Source organism: Lygodium microphyllum, chromosome 10 (genome assembly GCF_053477565.2).
Source record: "Lygodium microphyllum isolate KBCC chromosome 10, Lygodium_microphyllum_v1.1.10, whole genome shotgun sequence".
Taxonomy (NCBI): domain Eukaryota; kingdom Viridiplantae; phylum Streptophyta; class Polypodiopsida; order Schizaeales; family Lygodiaceae; genus Lygodium; species Lygodium microphyllum.
The window spans coordinates 107773973-107788392 of NC_141144.1; the positions used below are offsets into that span (position 1 = coordinate 107773973).

The following is a 14420-nucleotide window of genomic DNA, read 5'->3' on the forward strand; positions in this document are numbered from 1 at the left end:
ATGGCTACCTTCACCCTTCCTCTTCTGCTTTAGACGCCCTGTTCTAGCATCAAACCTTGTGCTTGGAGCATCTTTCACTTGGCATGTAACAAACCTTTTGTATATCAATTATTACCAAGACATATTGGTTAGCCACACACCAAAGAATGAGCTCTCATTCACTTTTTGAACTTTATATATACAAACCCTAAAATCCCATGGGCACCCATCCCTTTTTTACATGACCGGTCCTTGTGGCAATGTCTTTTTTCCATTTCCCTCTTCTAGCCTTATGCCTCTAGCCTACACCCGTCTAGTATTTTACAATTGGCACAGGAGGAAGCCTGGCGCTCTTTTACAAGAGTTTTCTGAGTTTTTTGAGGCGCCCTTCATTTAAAATTGCGCTTTTTACCCTGGCTTAGCTTTGGAGGTCGCCTACGTGTCTTTGCTCTTTTTCCATGTTTTTTCTACTTTTTCCTTCCTTTTTCCGCCATCTCGACTTGGGGTTAACATTACTCCCCTCCTAGACGGGTGCCAGTCCCATGGCACGTCGGTGTTGTTGTAGGTTGGCAGGCAATTGGCCAAGTGGTGCAATGGTGAGGGCCACTTGGAGATTTAGGTGCTTATAAGAGCTGTGAAATTTTTGTCGGATGAGCCAAATGGGTATTGCGTGGTTGACGGGGCCTCCGAAATCGGTGGTTTGTTGCTTTCTTTGATGTTTGAAAGGAGAAGGTGCGGTGTTGTTCCTAAGGGGAGTGCTTATTTCATCGTGTTAGTGCATTGTGCTCGTACTGGTGGAATGGGGAGGTGGGTCTAACCGCAGGTGAACCTGGGTGATGTCCCACACTTGAGGATCCCATTTGTGCCAAGGGAGGTGCGGTGCAAGTGGCTTAGGGTGACAGGTCTAACCATAGGCGAGTGTTACCTCCCTAGATATGTCCTGCCCTTGATGTGCCCTAAGCGTGAAGTAGGAGAGCAAAAAGGGCTAGGGATTTGGGAGTGGAGCCGGCCGACCGAAGCCACCGGACACGCCTAACTTAAGAATCCCTAGGTGCTGTGATCGTGCTTTATGTGGTGGTAAGTGCTTCTGCAAGTGGGCAATGTTGTCCAGTCAATGGAAAGTGGTTTTCGTACTATTCTTTTTTTTTTTTTAATAGTTATAGTAGTGGAACTGACAGCTAGGCCTAATTCTCTTTATCTGAATGGGGGGGAAGGAGGTCGAAGGGATTTGCGCAAAAATTAGTGGCTTTGCATGTACCCTTTCAGGTTCATGCGGACGTGGAGAGAGGTGGTGGAGAGGAAGGGGTGATTACACCTAGTAAACTGGCTGTTATTCATATCCTCTAGGAGAGCTAGGCAAAAGGAGGAGAGTAGGCTAGCTCTCATCATCAGGCGTGCCATCAATAAAATTGGGATCAAAAAAGAGAGGGGGCAAGCCATTTTCTTGCGGTGTCGAATCTTGCTTGAGTAATAGCTTAAGAAGCCTAAGGTAATTACATGTAGTTATAAAGGCGGAATCTAGACAGGAGAAGAAGTCTGCGAGAAAGCGTGTCGTAAAGTCACTTAGGCTTCCTAAATCAAAAAGAAGGGCATTCTCGAAGGAGGTGGCGTTGGAGTTGTAGATGATGGAGAAGTCGTGCAGCCCATGGAGGGTGGCAACAAAATCCACGTCTACCCTACGAGGATACACTATGAATGGGGGGTCGTTCCTCTCGTAGGGTAGGGTGTTGCAAAATGCCATCCAGGCTAGCATGTTAATATCGCATATTCGCCTTCTGCAGAGAGGTTGGCAGTTGTAGCTCCTTACAGTGTGTGGTATCTCGAACACCTTGTCTTGCCAAAACTCTGATTCCTCCATGCCCCACAGAGTGGGAGTCTTTGCCCTGTCTTCCAGCCATTTTTGGCCCAGTCAGCTGCCAGCCGCGATCACCTCCTCCATTATCTTAATTGGCAGGACCCTTCTCAGGCTATTAGGCACAAGGAAACTAAAAGAAAAAGGGTCCTTTTCGATTTCCTGTCGTTCCCAGATCACCAGCTCCGCGTGGAATTGCGTTGGGAGGTCATCGGGGCATGGTGGGAGGGACACGGATGGCCGCACGACTAGTTTGGCTTGCAACTACCTTCTGACTTCTTCCACTAATTTTCTCCGTCGCTCCTTGAGCATGGTTTGTCTGTCCAAGGGCGGGTCGAGTTGTTGTTGTTTCTGATTGTGTGGCAAGGGGGGTTGTGGGATTATTTCTTCGCTGGTTCTTCTTATGACGAATTCAATGTCAGTGTCCTTCCCCTACCGGTCGTCTAACTGCGCCCCTTCCTCAAAGCCGAGTGCATCCGCCTCCTGGGGGGTTAGGCCAACCAACAACAGGTACTTTCATTGTTCTTCTAAGCCCAACCTAACCTCCGCAGGTTGGGGTGGTATCTGTAGCCCCGCATGCAGGGCTCTGCGTGCCATGCTCAGTTTCTTCTGCACCACCTCCAACGACTCCTTTCCCTCCGGCCGAGTTGTGTCCAGCAATGTATTGAGGAAGGCCTGTTGCTGGGCAACGAAGACTATCTGGGCGGTCTCCGCTTTGCTTTCTGCCAAGATTTTTTCTTTCTCCACCAAGGCGAGGCACCGCGCCAGTGCCTTCACCCGTTTCTCGTTCTGCGTGGCCCATTCCTCGGCCCTTTTGCTCATTCCTTCCATGCTCTCCCCCTACTTCTGTGCTAGGGTTATGAGCTTCTGCTCCTGGGCTCTGAGTTCTTTGCTCATGTTCTCATGCTCTTTCCTTCCGAGGTGTAGTTGATCGGTCATGGACTCGATCTCTTTTCGTTGTTGCTCCCTCTCTTGTCTTCTCTCCTCTTCTTTGGCGTTTAGTTCCTCCATCATTTGCTCAATGGTGGCGGTTTTTGCCTCCAGTTCCTTATGTTGCATCAGGAGGAGCTTGTATTCCCGCTGCATTTGCACAAGTTCTTGATTCTCGTCCTCAAGCCGTTGTTTGTAGCTTTCTTCCATGTTCTCTTTTGCTTTCAATTCTTGCTTGAGTTCAAATATCTGACGTTGTTGCATGGCTATGATGCGGGTTTTCTCAAGTTGGAAGGCCGCCACTGACTCTTTCTCTGCCACCAACTCAATCACCGCCATTTTTTTTTCCTTCTTCGCCCTCTCTAGTTGGGAGAGCAGCTCGGTGACGTATTCGTCGTAACTAGCTGGTGGCGTCATTGTTGCGTGGATGGGGGTGGTTGAGACCTCCACACGCGGACGCTTTTGGTCCTCCCTCGATTCTGCATCTGCAGCTGGCCTTTTTGGCCCTGTGGTCATGGTTTCCATGCTCTTCCCTTGGGCCATTTTTTACTGATGAAGTATTGCATCCATGCCACCAGGTTGGAAACTTTCAAGCTGGTGGGAATGCTAGGGGTGAGCATAGTGGGTTCAGTGGAGGGTGCCATGAGAGTGGGGATAGGATGGAGGGGTGCTTTGCCTTTTCCTTCCAGGACTGCGGGAGGCGCGGCTTCTGGTGCCTGCGGGCTGGATCTTAAGGATTAATCGCCTAAGTCGGGCTTTTTCTATCGGTCGATCAGGCAATCCGTGTTCAAGCACTTGGACTATGTCATCCGCCCAATATGGCGTTAGATCACCCTTGAATAAATCTCTCTCGTTGGACAGGTTAAAAAGATAGGCGTCGGGTAATTCGTCAACGATACCTTGTCCAGCGGCTTCTCCCGTGGGAATGCGCGACATATAGTCAGATATACAGTGCTGTTTTCCTTTTCGTACAGCCACGGAGAAGTCGAATTCCAAGAGTAGAAGGAGCCACCAAGCTATGCGTCCTATAGCGCAAGGTTTGTTTACTAGATAGAGCAAGGCTTGATGGTCCACAAAGAAGATAAAAGATGTGGCCAATAGATAGTGCCGGAATTTCTTCACAGCAAACACCATGGCTAATCCTTCTCTTTCTGTCGTCGAGTAGTTCATTTCCGTCTCAATGAGTTGTCTGCTAGCAAAGCTCACTGGATAATCTAAGTTGTGTTCGCCAGGTTGGCACAACACTGCCCCCATAGCAAACTTAGAAGCATCGATATGCACGTGGAAAGTAATGGTCCAATCTGGGGCTCGTAGAATCGGTGCTGTGGTTAGAGCCTTTTTCAACTCTTCATATGCTCGTTGGCATGCCTTGGTCCATTCGAAGACGATCAGCAACTTGTACAAGGGTCTGGCGATCAATGCATAGTTTAGTGCAAACCGCCGATAGTACCCCGTATGGCCTAGGAAGCATTGAACTCCCTTGTAGTTGATTGGGGGTGAAAGGTCAACAATAACCCTAACTTTCGAGAAGTCAGTGGCAATGCCGTTCTTCGACACCACGTGCCCTAAGATGCATCTATGCTTTACCCAAAACTGGCACTTTAAGGGGTTCAAGGAAAAACGATATAAGCGACACCGCTCAAAGACTGCGCGGAGTTTATCTAAGTGTACGATCCAGGTCGAGTGAACACAGAGGTCGTCGACAAAGACTTCCAACTCCTTGCGAAGCATGTCTTTAAAGATGGTGCACATGAGACGTTGGAAGGTGGCAGGGGCATTCGTCAACCCGAAGGGCATGACTATGTAAGCAAAGACGCTCCACTCAGTGGCGAAGGCAGTCTTGTGCCTGTCCGTAGGATGCACTTGCACCTCGTTGTACCCTGAGAAGCCGTCCAGAAAACTGTAGGCTTCCTTGCCCGCCACTCTCTCAAGCATGTGCTCGGTGTACAGCAAGGGATAATTGTCCCTCTTAGTAGCAGCGTTCACCTTCTTGTAATTGACGCACACTTGGATTTTTCCATTCTTCTTCATCACGATGACTATGGGTGATACCCAGTCTGTGTGTTCAATTTCGTAAATGAATCCCGCTCTCATCAGCTTATCGATCTCCTCTTTGACAGCGTGAACGTGTTTTGGATTCATAGGGTACGGTCGCTGCTTGACCGGCGTTGCATCTGGCGTCATGGGTATGTTGTGAGTCACAACACTCCGATCTACCCCCTTAAGCTCTTCTAAGGACCAGGCGAGCACGTCTATGTACTCTCGTAAAAGAGCGACAAGACTCGTTTCTTCTTCCTCAGTCAAGTCATCGGCAATGAAGACTGGTCGGGGTGTTTCCCCTTCCTGGGCTAGGTTTATCTCGTTGACCTTGGCTGGTCCCTCAATCGGTTCGCTCGTTTGCCCTTGACGCTTGGCACCTAACAGAACTACCACCCTATCCCCTTTTTTGAATTTTGTAAATCGTTTAGCAAGGTCCTGCGGTTTTCGTTGTTCTTTCGTTTGTGCATCCCTGGGTTGTTTTGCCTTTTTCTACCTTAATCGTCTGCGCCTCAGGTGGATGGGTAGATCCCCCTTGGTGCATCTGGCCGTGAGCGGCCTAGGGATTTCTGAATCACTATCCGAACTAATCTCCGACTCAGAGTTGAACTCCCCGCCGTCGCTGGAAGAGGTGCTCTCCCCTAGTGGGCGCAATTCGGACGGTGACTCTGTCCTAAGCATTGATGTCGTTCCTCGCTGGACTAGGCTTGCTTGCTCAAGATCTATGGCCCCCACGTGTTCCAACTAGGCACGATCACATTCCATGCACATGACTCCTCGCTCTATCCTGAAGATACTCTTTTTCTGCGGCTTGGAGTCTGCTCATATTTGCTCTATTTCTTGCCCTTCAGTGTCATACTCCACGGTGTCTACCTCACCCTTACTTTCGTCACTGAAGGATTGGCAGTCTTCATATTCGTCGTTAGAGTCCTCTTTGTCAGACTGCTCGTCGTCTCCTAGGGCTTGATATATCTCGTCATTGGTCAGGAATTAGAGCCTAGTTATATATGAGGTTTAAGTCATGCACTCTGGTCCATTGCCGCTTGGATTCATCTAGGAGATCCTGGAGTGGTTTGAAGTTGGCAACTGGATTGCAAGCTAGCTTGTCCGTTAAATATTCCAGTATCTCCTGGAGTTCCCTTTTATTGGTTGGGACTTGGAAGTTGACAGGTTTAGGTTTTCCCCGAAGGGTTCCTGCCATCATGCAGACTGGTGCGGAGAGTGTGTCGTTAGACTTGCTTTTGTTTTGATGGCTTGCTCATACGCCTCGTGATCAGAGAACGGCAGGTCGATTATAGCGAGAACGTGCATCCAATCCCGCTCGTCCTCTGGGCATGGGATATACTTGGTCAAGGGCCCGTAGGACTTCTTGACCTGGGCGTTACCCTTGAGCATGGCAGAGATGGCATCTAAGTCGATTGGTGAGGTCTTCGAAGTGTCCATCTCTATTCTCACGGCATCCATTCTATTGCCAAGGAAGATCAAGCCGTTACCCCAATCTTCGATGACTCTAGTGTTACGCATCCAAGGTCGGCCTAATAGGATATTGTAGTCCACTCCCTTCACGCATCCAAGGTCGGCCTAATAGGATATTGTAGTCCACTCCCTTCATGACTATAAAGTCCACAGAGAATTGGACACCTGCGATCTTCACTGGCCAATTCTTAAGCACCCCGAATGGCTTGACTCTCATGCCGTTTGCTAATGTGACATTAAACCTAGCAGTTTCAACAGGCAGGTTTCCCCAAGTCCGAAGCACCGCGTAGGTAAGCACACTAACCCCAGCTCCCGTGTCCACGATTCCCTTTCTCGTTGTATCGCCTAGGGCTAAAACCGGTAAGACCGCATGCATCTTGAAACCTTCCCAGAAGGCATTGACGTGTAAGGATTTAGGCATAGAGTGCAGCGTCAAACTCGGTATTTGCGTCTCTACATCATGGTCATGAGGGTCTGCCGTGACCTGTTCTCGTGACCCTTCAACCCACTGCTTAAGATCTTGCCATAGGGTGGGATGCTGCCTAAGCAGATCTCCCAGGCTAAGTGTTACAGGGGTAGTCACCAACGTGGTCAGGAGATCGTTGGGTGCTCGTCTCTCTCCTAACCTGGATCGTCCTGACCAATGTCCGTGACTGATCCACGGCCCTATAGCACCAAGGCTTGGCCCTAGCGGCACTGCTTGTGGTGCAGTTGCTTCCCCCGATCGTGATTGAGGAGGTGAGGTTAGCATGCTTATGCTGGAGAGGTCATCGATCTCATCTTCTATGATGGGCTCAGTGTCTTTTAGATGCTCTTGAGCCTCCTTCACCCATTCCTTCACTTTTTCTATGGCCTCTAGCTGTCACTTAGGGTACGGGTAACCCCTACCTTAGCACTTCCCTTTTCGGCCGTCTTAGGGGTTGAAGTCTCTGCCTCTGCGTCAAAGACCTTTCCAACAGGCAGAGTTGTAGCACTCTTCGTTTTTAGTGCGATTTTAGCTTCCGACCTCTTCTTCTTCCGCCTGCGACTTCTCTTCTCTATTGAAGCTACGTCAAGGTTGCTAGGTCCTGGCAGTGATATGCCGGTCTGCTTTGTCTGGGCACGTGTCATGACCCGTAACGGAATAGGTGTCGCCTCCCCATCGAGGTTCTCGACTCCAAACAGCCCCAATGGGACAGATGGTACGTTGGCTGAGCTAGAAGACGGCTTTCGCTTTGGGCAATCGACGAAGAGATGAGTGATTCCGCACTCAGCACACCTTTGGTCAGCCTTGTCTCTGTTTTGTTGCTCCCTTTCAGGGCAGCGTGATGAGACATGACCTCGGTGACCACAAGTCCAATAGGTGATTGGATCCTGCGTCTGCCCTCCTAGTCCTCTACCTCATCCTCTTCCTAACGCCATCACCGGCACAGGGCGATAATCCATGAGGACAGCGTTGCCCTCATCGTCAAGCGAGACATGAGGGCATATGTAAGTTTCTTTCTCATTTGGTTCTTCCACGTAGTGGACTGAAGCATCGCTCGGTGGATGGATCACGTAAGGACCAGGTGGTCTGGGTATGCTAGTAGGGTTTATGTCCATCCTAGGAACAGATGGCTTAATGTCATTAGGCGCAGCAAGGGCTAACGGGGCTTCCCTTTCAAAGAATGGCTGAGGCTTGTTCACTAGGTAAGGCTGGCCGTAGGGTTGCGAAAACGGAAGTTCTTCTTCGTAATCTACAATGCGCAACGTCATGACTGAACCTACCGCAGTTAGCACAAGGCCTTGACCTAGGGTCTTGACACTCGGCTAGTAAGTGATTTCCACCACAGTACACGCATTGGACGTGTGGGCGTGTTGGTCGTCTCAGCATGTCTTGCAACCTGGCTAACTCCATCTTTACATCAGCCAAGTCTTGGTTCATCTCGGTAGCCTTTCCCTTATCTTGGGATGGGACCGATCGCTCACTAGAGACTGACACTCTCTCTGAGCTTCGCGAGTTGGTCTCTTCTAGGTTCGCGCTCCTGGAGCTCCGCTCCTTCAGCTGATCATCGACTCTGATAGCTTCCTCAAACACTCTAGCTAGCGCATCTCGCTGCAAGCTCGAATTGCCTGCCAAAGCCTTATATAACTCCTCGTCTCGAATTCCGCTAATAAATACAGTCGAAACTGCTCTTTCAGTCGGTCACTCGCCCATACGGATTCTCTTGAAGAGACTCCTCACATGGGTTACGTAGTCTCGAATGTCCTCCTTCTCTTTCTGCTTGACGTTCATCAAGCGTACTAGCAGATTGTCGGAGTATCCAGGCTCGGCAAATCTCTTAATGAAGAGATCCTTGAGGCCACTGAAGTTGGCTCGTTCTGCGGCATCTAGGCTTATATACCAAGTCCTTCCCTTGTCACCTAAGCAAAGCCCGAACGCTTGAGAGCGTTGAGTCAGGTCGTTGAGACTGTTGGCTTCGCAGACTTGCTCAAACTGCTCTACAAAGCTGTATGGATCGTCGTGGGGTTGGTATTTGTCGAGTTGCTTGGCCACGATAGGGATTTTAAACTGGCTCACTAGTGCCGCAGCACTTTGCTATGCTGCCGTGTTATCTAGCAGCCGCTTCATGAGAAGCTCGCTCAACGTCAAGTCTCCTTCTAGGGCTCTCTCGTAATCTGTTTGGTTTCTTCCTGCTAAGTTCGGCACTCGCTGTACCTCACTCCGTGCTTTGCCTTTGGCTCCTAGCCTACTGGTCCCTATTGTATTCAACTATGCTTTGCAAAGCCTTGCGGGCTAGTTTTCTCTTTTCTTCTAGGTTTGCGATGATAGCGCCTGCCGTCCTGCCGCGGTACCGGGCGAGTACATTGTAGCCGCTGACCAGCTGCTGAATAGTCTCCGGGAAGACGTTTAAGTCGAGTTCCTCATTAGACCTATGGTCTGAGCTTTCTTCTGTCATAGTCGTGTTGTCGTGCTCCGCCAAGCTGTCGATCAGGTTGAGTGGATTTGTCAGATCCACGTCGTTGACGCCACCTACTTGGTCCTACTTCGCACGTTGATGGTTTGTCTACGTCTTGAGTCCTCTCCTACTGGTGGGTTCCTTGAGTGGTTTATCTGGGTGAGTTCCTTCAGTTATCGAATACAATCCTCAATTTATGGTCACTCAACGTGCGTGTCGCTCCTCGTGCACTTGTGCTCAACCAGGCTTTTAATTTCTTTAAGTGCATTCAAGTGCGGAAATTCAAGGTAAGTGCAGCAAATAACCTCGAAGCGTCTTGTGCACTCTCGCTTTGTTTCGGGCCTGATAGGCTTGTTGGTCAATTTTCTGGCCGCCTTGACAAGGTTCAGGGTCTTTCTAGTATGTTGCCTCATTTGTTCTTGGCCAATCAGGTTTTAATTGCTCAGCGCTTTGCGTCTAGGTCTCTGGGTCCCGCTGCTGCCTACTTCAAGCTGCCAAGCGGCTACTCCCTGCGATTCCGTCTATTCCATATGCCAAAATCAAGTTTGGAGCGTCAAAAGGACTTTCGACAGTTTGCGCTGTTGAGCTCCAGCCGGGTCAGGTCAAATTTCTGAGAATGTGATAAAAATTTTCACTCGACCCAACTGGTCTGAGTGGGTCACTCGGACGGGCCAAGATACATGGGCCGAGGGCCGAATTCGGGACTCGGACAGGGTAGATTCGAACGGGCGGAGGCGCAGACTCGGACGAAGTCGCTCGGATAGGTTGGCTCGGACGGGCCGAGGCACTTGGACCGAGGGCCGAGAATGACACGTGGCCAAGAGCCGAATTGGTGGATGGTCCGAATGGTCGACTTGAACGGACTGAGTAGGTCTGGGCCGAGGGCCAATTAGGGTTTCGAGCCGAGTGGGCCGAGCAAAAAAGGACCGAGGGCCGATTCTGGGACTCGGCCCAGAAGTGACCGCTCGGATGGGCCGAACGCGGCGCAACGTCGATAGCGAGAGTTTGATTTCGCTCGTTTCTTGCGATTTACTCAATCGTAGCAAGCACAAACCTCCAGATCCTACCTAGCGGGATAGGGAAAAGGATTCATATACCTGAATAGAGCGGTAGGCTCGTCGATGGTGAGATCGGATCGAATCGGGCGATAGCTAGCTAGCTCTCTCTCTCTCTCTCTCTCTCTCTCTCTCTCTCTCTCTCTCTCTCTCTCTCTCTCTCTCTCTCTCTCTCTCTCTCTCTCTCTCTCTCACACACACACACACACACACACACACACACTGAAATGGTCACAAATGAGCTCTCCCTTGGTCTCTTGGCTCTTATGCCCCTTCCCGAGTATGGTGTCGATGCCCCCAATCACTCACTTGCCGATCTTAGGCATCACAAGCGAGCTTTTTGCCATGTTTTGCACGATTTTTGCCCTGTTTTGCCTTGCTTTGCAATAGTAAACCCTACCCTTCTCTGGTGCAATTTCCTAATCCTAATCTACTCTAAATGCAACAAGAATCGAAAGCAAAAAACTGAAATAATTTCTCCACGTTTCCCAATCATCAAACAAACAAAATATATCAAAATACTTACTTATTTTGAAGATCAAAAACACCCAAACTTCCTACCTATCTCAAGCTCCGTTTCGGGGATGAATCCCTTACTTCGATGCTCAATATGAGGCAGCAAGTGCTCAAGCTTGAATCCGTTGGTCCCGGCAACAGAACCAAAATGTGGAAGCCTTCGCTCAACCGCCAAGACCCACGGACCACTTATTGTTTCAAGCGTTCCAAACGAGCTCTAATGGCTATCTCTCACCTAGCCGACGCACCGTTGATCCTATGAGTGTAGTGAGCTTACCTTGATGCCGATACGAGTTGCCTCCTCTCTCACACACCCCGGTAGCTCCACGATCCTAGATGCGAGCTCAAGCATCCTGTCACAAGACTGTGACAACTAGTATCTTTTTGTTGATTAAGGGCAATGCTAGTCAGTGGTGGAGTACACTGTTGATGCAAGGATAGGCTCCTGCCACTTAGACTTATTTTAAGCAAGTATTTGCTTCTGCTTGGTTGACCAATGAATTTAAGATTGATGTTATGTCAGCTTGGCACAATTTGGATGCATCTAAATGCAAGGATCTGGAAGACTATAACAAGAAGTTTTGGGAGGCTTTGCTTCCAGTCACTTCTTACAGCATTGTGCCATTAACTGAGCAGATAGAGAAATATTGTTGTGGGCTGCCCAAGGAACTTCGGAATTATTGTACAAAGACAAAGGTCACCACTTTGACTCAGTTAATTGAGAATGCCACCACGGGAAATGCATTATTGTTGGGACAGTCAAGTGGTTTTGGGGGCAGCATTAAACAGGACAAATCTGAAAAATTTTCAGCAAAGAAGCCATTTGGTAAACAGGTTTCTCAGATTTCTCAGAGCATAGGTAAATCTTGGCAATTCAAGAAGAAGCCAGCCAAGTTCTTTGGACAGCAGCCAAAGGACCAGAAGAAACCTTTTGTGCGCAAGTCTCTTGAAGAGAGAAAGGCTTTAATGGCTGAGAGGAAATGCTTTATCTATGAGCAGACTGGTCATATTGCGTCTAATTGTCCCGACAAGAATAAGAGAGCAGCTGATGATGATAAAGAGGACAGGAAAGGAAAGAAGCCCAAACCTTCAGCAAGTTTAGTGCCAGATCTTAGGAAGTCATTTGTTGTCCAGTGTGATGCCTGTGGCAATAGCATTGGTGCAGTGTTAATGCAAGATGGCCAGGTAGTGGCTTATGAAAGCAAAATCTTGCGAGGGCCAAAGTAGACTATGCAGGTCTATGAGAAAGAATTGCTGGCTGTGATTCATGCGCTTTCTTGTTGGAAACACTACCTACTTGGGGCAGATTTTGTTGTCCAGACAGATCATCAGACATTGCGTTATTTCTTAACTCAAACTAAGCTGTCAAAAAAGCATATGCGTTGGGCAAACTTTTTGTCAATGTTCAATTTTCAGATTGTGCATGTGGAAGGCAAAAAGAATGTTGTGGCTGATGCTTTGTCAAGGAACCCACAAATTTCAGCTGTGTCAATTCCTTATCATCATGAGCTTGATGATATGAAGGAACAGTATGCTGATGATGAAGATTTTGCAAGGATCTTTAATCAGCTTGTTAATGGACAACATCATGAGCATTATCTTCTCAAGGATGGTTTCATGTCGATGCATGGTAGACTATGTGTGACTATGCCATTGAGACAGAAAGTTATGACAGAGAGTCATTCTCCACTATATGCAGGGCATCGTGGTATTGATGCAACAGTCAAAGCAGTAGAGACATTCTTTTATTGGCCTACTTTGAGAAGAGACGTGGATGCTTTTGTGCGGCAGTGTTTGATTTGCCAGAAGGTCAAGTTTGACAAGCAAAAAGCACTAGGGCTTTTACAGCCATTGCCTATTCCAAATAAACCATGGGAAAGCATAGCTATGGATTTTATCTTTGATCTTCCAAGGACATAGATAGGAAATGATGGGATATGGACTATTATTTGCAGGTTTAGCAAACAGGCTCATTTCATTCCTGTCAGGAAGAAGATAAAACCAGATCAGATGGCACGTTTGTTTATGTGCAATGTCTTCAAGTATCATGGTATGCCACAATCTATTGTCAGTGACCATGATCCACAGATGACAAGTCTTTTCTGGAGAGGCATATTTGAGAACATGGGCACAACGCTTAAGTTCTCATCGTCATTTCATCCACAGACTGATGAACAGTCAGAAGAGGCAAATTCTACTGTCTTGGATTTGCTTAAGTGCTATGTGTCAGAGCACAAGTCAAAGTGGGAGCAGTATTTGCCTTTGGTCGAGTATGCATACAATAATAAATTGTTGAAGGTGGTAAAAAGGTTTCTCCCATTTTGTATACAAAGGATAAGATCTTTCAAGCAAATCAATATGTGCAGAGTATGGGGGAAATGTATCAAAAAGTTAAGCATGCCCTTGAAAGGACTCAGGCAAAGCAAAAGAAAGCTGCTGATCATCACCGTCGTGAATTGATATTTTCACTTGGTGATGGGGTACTGTTGCGGTTTGAAAAGGCACGCTTAAAGAAGCGGAAAGGCAAGGAAAGTCTTTTCACTAAGCTTAGTATGCGATACTATGGGCCTTTTCAAGTAACAGAGAAGATTAGTGATGTCAGCTATAGGCTGAAATTGCCTGACAATTGGAAGATTCATAATGCTTTCCATGTAAGTCTTATTAGACCTTATGTGGGTGATGTGCCAGAAGATATGCCAGTTGAGGAACAGCCCGAAGTTGAGGAACTTAATGAAATTCTTGTTCCAGAACAGGTATTGGCACACAAAGAAAGGAAAGTGAAAGGCAAGGTTGCTAGAAGGTATTTGGTTAAGTTCAAGAACTATCCAGCTATAGATGCTAAGTGGATGGATGAAGGTGAACTTGCAGAGTCACCTAATGTGTTGGAACTTTACCTTGAAGCATTTCGCTTGCAACCTACCTTGACCCCTTGTATCTCTAAGCTAAAATAGATTGTCAAAGTGACAATTGCTTAAGAAAGAAATTATATACAGAAACAGATTTTGTACAGGTTAGCACTTATTGTATCCATATGGTTTTCTCAGTGCTAAAGAAGTAAGTATTGCTTGCAAGAATACAGTTTTTACTTCTATTGAATTGAATACATGTTGTAACAATGGTTACTTGATCGGGCTTGTATTCTGTGAATTGACTCAGTGGGGATATCATTTTGATGTACCGACCACTAGATCTCTAGTCAGGGTGATGTGGAGTCATCAAATGAGAATCTGCCACTATGGGGATATCATTGTGGTGTACCGGCCACTATATCTGGAAACAGTGATGTGGAGTCACATGATGATAGTCTGCCATGTTTCACAGTTAGAACATACATGTGTTAACAGTGTGTTCACTTCACAATGTTGACTGATAGCATGTATGTGTTGTACATGTGCTGCCAAGTGTAAGTTCACTGGGTTAGCTGAAAGCATGTATGACATTCATGCAAACGAGGACGTTTGCGATTTCGAGAGGAAGGTATGTCGCAAGACTGTGACAACTAGTATCTTTTTGCTGATTTCTTTATTACATATTTTATTTGGATTTTCTTTTTGGAAGGATCCCTCTTGAAATCTAAACGCCTGAGTTACATGGCCAGTATGTGAAACGGACAGGAATGTCTAGTGAGTCAAGACTGGACAGTTAAGGTCCAGTATA

At 47.7% G+C, this 14420-nt stretch overlaps 2 protein-coding genes across 2 annotated transcripts in view; one reads left to right on the top strand and one right to left on the bottom strand.

Moving 5' to 3' along the window:
• LOC148030404 (uncharacterized) overlaps positions 1 to 14420 on the bottom strand; it is a 47479-nt gene that overhangs the window by 7526 nt on the left and 25533 nt on the right. The gene's annotated exons all lie outside the window — the stretch shown is intronic.
• Positions 13133 to 13714, top strand: LOC148030405 (uncharacterized). The gene has a single exon (XM_087687094.1). It carries the CDS (start codon positions 13133 to 13135, stop codon positions 13712 to 13714), a length of 582 nt encoding a protein of 193 aa, XP_087543220.1.

Coding starts and splice junctions, on each gene's coding strand:
- LOC148030405 (XM_087687094.1), top strand. CDS start 13,133: ATGGGGGAAATGTATCAAAAAGTTAAGCATGCCCTTGAAAGGACTCAG.